Source organism: Miscanthus floridulus, chromosome 15, assembly GCF_019320115.1.
Source record: "Miscanthus floridulus cultivar M001 chromosome 15, ASM1932011v1, whole genome shotgun sequence".
Lineage (NCBI taxonomy): Eukaryota > Viridiplantae > Streptophyta > Magnoliopsida > Poales > Poaceae > Miscanthus > Miscanthus floridulus.
This window is the reverse complement of record NC_089594.1, coordinates 59,478,802-59,485,141: the sequence shown is the minus strand read 5'-3', so window position 1 is coordinate 59,485,141 and position 6,340 is coordinate 59,478,802. Positions and strand designations below refer to the sequence as shown.

At 58.0% G+C, this 6,340-nt stretch overlaps 1 protein-coding gene across 1 annotated transcript; it reads left to right on the top strand.

Moving 5' to 3' along the window:
* The first annotated feature begins 3,795 nt into the window (after positions 1-3,795).
* On the top strand, positions 3,796-5,148 carry LOC136507505 (uncharacterized). Its single transcript, XM_066502211.1, has 3 exons — positions 3,796-3,870; positions 3,956-4,429; positions 4,744-5,148. The coding sequence occupies exons 1-3, from the start codon at positions 3,796-3,798 to the stop codon at positions 5,146-5,148; spliced, it is 954 nt and encodes a 317-aa protein (XP_066358308.1).
* Positions 5,149-6,340: the final 1,192 nt, after the last annotated feature.

The following is a 6,340-nucleotide window of genomic DNA, read 5'->3' as shown; positions in this document are numbered from 1 at the left end:
CTTGGTGTATGCTTTTCGCGGATGATGTAGTGCTAGTTGATGAAAGTCGGACAGGAGTGAATCAGAAACTGGAGTTATGGCGGGAGACTTTGGAGTCCAAAGGTTTTAGACTCAATAGAACTAAAACTGAGTATATGAGATATGACTTCGGCACTACTACTCGGGATGAGGAAGATATTAGTTTAGAAGGTCAAGTAGTGCCTAGGAAGGATACCTTTCGATATTTAGGATCAATGCTATACAGAGACGGGGATATTGATGAAGATGCTAGCCATAGAATCAAAGCAGGGTGGATGAAGTGGCGCCAAGCATCTGGTGTCCTATGTGACAAAAGGGCACCACAGAAGCTAAAAGGCAAGTTTTATAGGACGGCGATTAGACCTGCTATGTTGTATGGTGCAGAATGTTGGCCTATGAAAAGATGACATGTTCAACAGATAAGTGTCGCGGAAATGCATATGTTGCGTTGGATTTGCGGTCAAACAAGAAGGGATTGAGTTTGGAACGATGATATACGTGATAGATTAGGGGTAGCACCAATTGAAGAAAAGCTTGTCCAACACCGGTTGAGATGGTTTAGACATGTCCAACAGAGACCTCCAGAGGCACCGGTGCGTAGTGGAATCCTAAGCCAGGATAGTAACGTGAAGAGAGGCAGAGGAAGACCAAAGTTGACTTAGGTAGAGGCAATAAAAAGAGACTTGAAAGGATGGAATATACCCAATGACTTAGCCTTAGATAGGAGTGCTTGGAAAACAGCTATTCACATGCCTAAACCTTGATTGCTTCTGCTAGGTTTCAACTCTAGCCTACCCCAACTTATTTGGGACTAAAAGGCTTTGTTGTTGTTGTTGTTGTTGTAGATGCTATATGGCTGAGTAACTCAAGGTTTTTAGTAGATAATATGTTCTGTGCTGCTGCCCTATGGGGGCTTTAGATGCTAAGAAATAGTTCATGCTTTTAGGGGATTCGGTGGAAGGATGGGCGATCCCTGTTATTAAAGGTAATAGTTATGCTCCAAGGTTGGAGTGATCTTTGTCCAAAGAAAAAGAACGTGGAGTTCAAGACAAAGTTGGAGAAGCTGAAGCACTTAGCCATAAGACCTTAAAGGCTACTTGGATCACTCAAGTCGATAACAAGTGGAAGATGTTTCTTTACCAAAATAAAAATGATTGGAAGCTGTCAGGAATCCCAGCTTAAGCCAAAAGCCTCCTGGTGGATGGCATGAAGGAGATGTTTCAAGAAAGGAAATGGGTTAGTGTCGGTGTTCCGGACTGGGGGGTCCTCAACCAACCAGTGAATTAGAACTACATGCCCCTAATCCCGAATGGTGATGCAAAGAGACACAAGGTTTTATACTGGTTCGGGAAATCGGTGCCCTATGTCCAGTCTGAGAGATCGATCTTGTATTCCTTGCACCGAGGTGCTTGTAGTAGGGGGTTACAAGCTAGGTGAGAGAGGGAGCTGGTCCCAGGTCTCGGCAGGGTGTCATATGGGCCGCTTGAGGCGTTGCTCTCAGGCGGTTGGGATGCGTGTGTGTGTGTTACAATGTGTTCCTCCCGTCCTCTAAGTGGCCCAAGTCCTCTCCTTTTATAGTTGAAGGGAAGACAAGGACAGTACATATGTTAACTATGCGACGTCGTGCCAATAGGGGCGGCATGTCCGAGCCCTATGGGCTGTTCCTGTGGCGGCATGGTCGTCGGAGTGGTCTGTCCTTGGAGCACTGGGGGCGGCGTGCCAGTCCCATCCGATCCTGTGCGCCGTGAGAGCCCTAGGACTGCCTCGGAGTGGGTGCGACGGTGGACGTGCAAGCCGGTGTGGACGGACTGTGCGCGAGGCCGAGGCTTGGTCGGTGCCGAGGCTGCACCGTAGTGGGGGGTCTCGGTGGGCACAAACCCCAAGATAGCCAAGACCTTGGTGCACAGTGCCGAGGCCCCGAATGGGCGGCTGTCCTGGTGCACCGGCTTGGAGGCGATGATAACCCGGGCCAAGTTGTCCATGTCGCGTTGTTTTTGAGGTGGGGATCGCGGGGTACAGTGCAGTGTGGGCACTGATCGTGGGCACAGCGTTAGAACACAGTGGCCGGTAATCCCCGCCATGCCCTGTCCCAGCCGGTATGGCATTGATGCGACCTCAGGTCCTGTCGGCCATTCTGTGGCGTCGAGTCATCGTCCGGCTGAGATCGTGGGAGTGGTTGAAGTATTAATGAGACATGATGTGCTGTCGGGAAGACCGGCCGAGGTGGGGGCGACGGACTATGGATAAGCTGGTCTCGCGTGATACGGGGAATGAGGCCTCGCCCGGGACGGAAATCGGACTCCTTGCTGAGGCCTTTCGTGAGAAGCCTCGCGCGATACGGAGAAGGCACCCCCTATCGAGGCCTTCCATGGAGAGCCTCGCGTGAAGCAGAGATCGTGTTCCCTGCCGAGGCCTTCCGTGGAGAGCCTCACGCGAGGCGGAGATTGCGTCAGGACGCCGAGACCTCCTGCGCGAGGCTCAAGGTCAGGCGGAGGGCCTGGTGGGCTCAGACGTGGTGGGTGAGGGGCCCACGGCTTACCTTCTAGCTTTGTTTTTTGATGGGATTTAAGTGACCCCTTTGATTGTTCGCTCGGGGTACCCCGTTCTAAGGTACCCGACAGTAGCCCCCGAGCCTCCGGGGGAGTGCGTGCACTCTCCCTGAGGGTTTGCCGAGGCTTGGTTTATACCCGCCCTCGTAGGAGTTGGGTTTTGTTTCTTGAGGTTCCGATGGGTGCGCGTGAGCGCACCCACCGGGTGTAGCCCCCGAGGCCCTGGAGGAGTGGAGTTACTCCTCCAGGGGCTTTTTTCATTTTCGCGTTTAAGCGAGTAGCTTTTTATCGCATTTGCCGAGCCCATAAGCGCAAGTTCGGGTTGCGGGGGTCTCGACGAGGCTACAGGAAGAGCCCTCTAGCCTCCGCACAGAGCAAGAGGTTCGTCAGGGGTCCCCCTAACTTTGGGTACGACCCTCACGCTTCCTTTCGCTCGGAAGGAGGGGTGGAATGTGCTAGGCTACCCTCGATGGGCACGAGCGTGGACACTTCCGGTGAGCTGTTATCGGGTGAGTCCGAGTGGAGGCCCGTACCCCATTCGCTAGGGGACAGCTAGCGGTCTAGAGACGCACTCCAAGAGTACCAGAGGGTTTCTCTAGTGGGTGCCGAGGCCGTTCACTGGGCCTCGGTGGCTCGGTGCCTCCCTACGGTGGGATCCCATTCGGATACTTCCCTGCCGGTCTCGGACATGACTTAGGACGCCCCGAGCGACTGTTTGCTCGGGCCTGGGCCATTCGTAGGCTCGCCCCGAAGTCATCCCTGACTCTGTTGCCCTAGGGCAGCTGTCGAAACCTCTTGGAGGCCCAGCCTTCGAACCCCTAGACCGTAACGGGCTCGGTGCCCTTTATCGTGTGTTGTAATTAAACCTCTAGCATGGGCTGGGACCATTTGTCTTGGTCTTGGGTGTAAGAAGAGCCCCCGAGCCTCCGCCTGGAGCAAGAGGGCGGTCGGGGGTCCCCTGACTTTTTCATCCGACCCTCACATATCCTTTTTGTTCGAACAGAGGGCGGTCGGGGGTCCCCTGACGCTTCTAGAGGGGCTGGCGAGGCTGCGGGGCCATGGTCTCACCGTGGCTATGGTCATGGCCGCCTTCCACCGCTGGAGAGTGCTGCCGCTGATGGCTCAGCACCGGCGGCTATTCGAGATGAAGCTGGGTGAGCCCATTGAGGGCACCCGGATTTCCTCCTCTGCCCTTTCCGATGAGGAAATTCTTCGTCGAGTGGGGGAGATGGTAGAGGCGAAGCTGAGGGGCGGCAACTTGACCCCTATCACGATGCGGCCATCGTGGGGGTTCCTTTTGCTGGTAAGTCGTGTGCCGCCGTAGCCTCCGAGCCTCCTCAATCTCCCCTTACCCCTTGTTTCCTTATGCACGTCCATCGTTCTTGCAGGGGATGAGGGATGTGCGCTCCTCTCCTTTGCCCGTTCCTGAGGACACGAGGCGGTGGGCGATCAACCGCGCACACGCCGACGCGCAGAAAAAACGGAAAGACGCCAAGGTGACGAAACACATGAAGCAACTCCTCGCGCACGAGGAGCTAGATAAGCGCCACCGTCAACAAAGGAAGGAGGGTCTCCCGCTGGAGGAATCCCCGTCGACGTCACCATCGACAGAGGCCTTGGATGGGGATGATGGGGGCGAGATAGGGCGAGGTCCCCTAGACCACCTTCTGGACGTAGTGGAGGTGGCGCCCAGGGCGTCAGCAAGCAGCCCGGCACTCCCGGGAAGGGGAGGAGAAGCGGACCCGGGGTCGGCGGTTGCCGGCTCCGAGGCCGAGGCCGACACGCCCGAGGCGCGGGTGTTGGGCAAGCGTGCCATCAGCCCACTAGGCTCGGCGGCCATGGTGGAACAAGCGGCGGTGGAGGCAACGCCACCGCCCCTGCAGAGGACCGAAGGGGCGCCGGGGTCCATCGAGGACCGACCGGCGCCCATGGATACGGAGGCGACGCCTCTGCCGCCGCCTCCACCGTTGCAGACGAGGTTTGCCGTGGCGAAGCGGTTGCCGCCCCGTTCAAGGTAAGTGTATTTTTGGCAGGGTCATAGTGCCTTCCGTTCGCTTTTTTGGTCTCGTGCTGACCCTATAGGTTATTTTTCTTTAGTCGGAAGCGGCCTGCGGACGAGCTCCCCTTGGCGCCCCTTAAGGCGCTCAAGGCAAGCCCCGGCTCCTCCGCCCACTAGGTGGCGGAGGCCCAAGCCGCTATCCAACGCGGCGCAGTGTCGACGAGGGTCAACCCGAAGGAGCTGGCCGCCCAAGGTGGGGCTGCCGATGACGAGGTGACCCCTACACAGACGAGGGAGGGAGCGCCTCCGCCCCATGGGGGCGAGGCTCATGAGTCGGATGGGGCCAGCATGCCCTTGGTTGCCGAGGCCCCCGAGGTCTCTGAGGCTGAGGCGACGGAGGACAGGGCGCGTAAGACCGCCGAGACCGCAGTGGCCGCGGTCGTTGTTTCTACGTCCTCCGAGGCCATGATGGCGGAGGTTGGAGCCCTCGAGGGCACTGATGCCACCGTAATGGCGGCGAGGCCATCTTCCCAGGAGGCGGAGATGAAGGCGGGGGAGGCCTCTGCGGCGCCCTTGGTTTAGGGGTCGCCATTGTTGCGAGAGAGCGCCCGGGAGGCAGAGGTCTATCCGATCTCCTTCGACGATACTTCCCGGGCGCGGGAGGTGGTCGACGCCGAGGATGCCGGTGTCGTGGAACAGCCAGCGCCGGTCTTGGACGAGGGGAACTCGGCCCTCGTGTGGGCATGACCCGAGCCTCGCGGGTGGGATCACCCGCGGGTACTGTGGCGGAGCCGGGACGACCCTGAGGGGGAGCCTCTGTTCGCCCTCGAGGACATAGCCGAGGGTAGGTGCTGGGGCACCTTCGAGCAATACTGCCAGCTGGCAGAGCGGTCGCTACGGACGGCCCTATCTGTGGTGGCCGACGAACTGCCCGGAGTCGCCCAGGTTCGTGTTTTCCTTTCTCGCGCGACATTGTCATTTTCTGGTTTTGTTGCAACCAATGACCCTCGTTCTGCTTCCCCAGGAGCTTGAGACCCGGTCGCTTGGGAAGTCGGTCTTTCTCTGGCGGGAGAGGGGCATCTGGGACCAGCTTCAGCGGTAGAAGGGCCTTCTTGCCGGCACCAATGAGCTCCTATCGGTGCGGAGCACGGAGGTAGAGGACCTCCGCCTTCGTTGTGCCGATGCAAAGGTCGAGGTAGCCTCAGCCCAGACGTAGCTCGCCCCTCTGGCGGCGCGGGTGAAGGAGTTGGAGGAGGAGCTCACCCGCACGGTCAGAGATCGGGATGCCTTCAGGGGCCGAGCCGTTGAAGCTACAACCTCGGCCGCGGATCTCGCAGGGAAGCTAGGGGCGGAACAGAGGGCGCACCAGCTAACGAAAGGTGCCTTGGATGAGGCCCTTGCTGCAGCTGAGGCCTCACGGACCGAGGTTGTGGTTTGGAGGGGGATGGTCGAGGGTGAGTTTTAGTCCCCTCATTTTGTTTTCTTTTTCTTATGTTTGCTCCCTAACTCCCTTGTGTGACGCAAAGCTAGGGAGTGAATCTTCCAGGGTGGCCGAGGCTTCTCGAATCGAGGCCCAGCGCTTGAAGGAGGAGGCCGAGGCTTCTAGGGCCGAGGCCCTACGCTGGAAGGAGAAAATCGAGGCCTGTCAGGTTGAGACCCGACGTTGGGAGCAGAAAGCCAAGGGTGAGTTCTGTGGGCTTCCGTCCCTAACTTATGTTGTTTTTTCCCTCGCTCGACCTCATTCCATTTTCCGCAGTGCAGAGTCAGAGGCGGA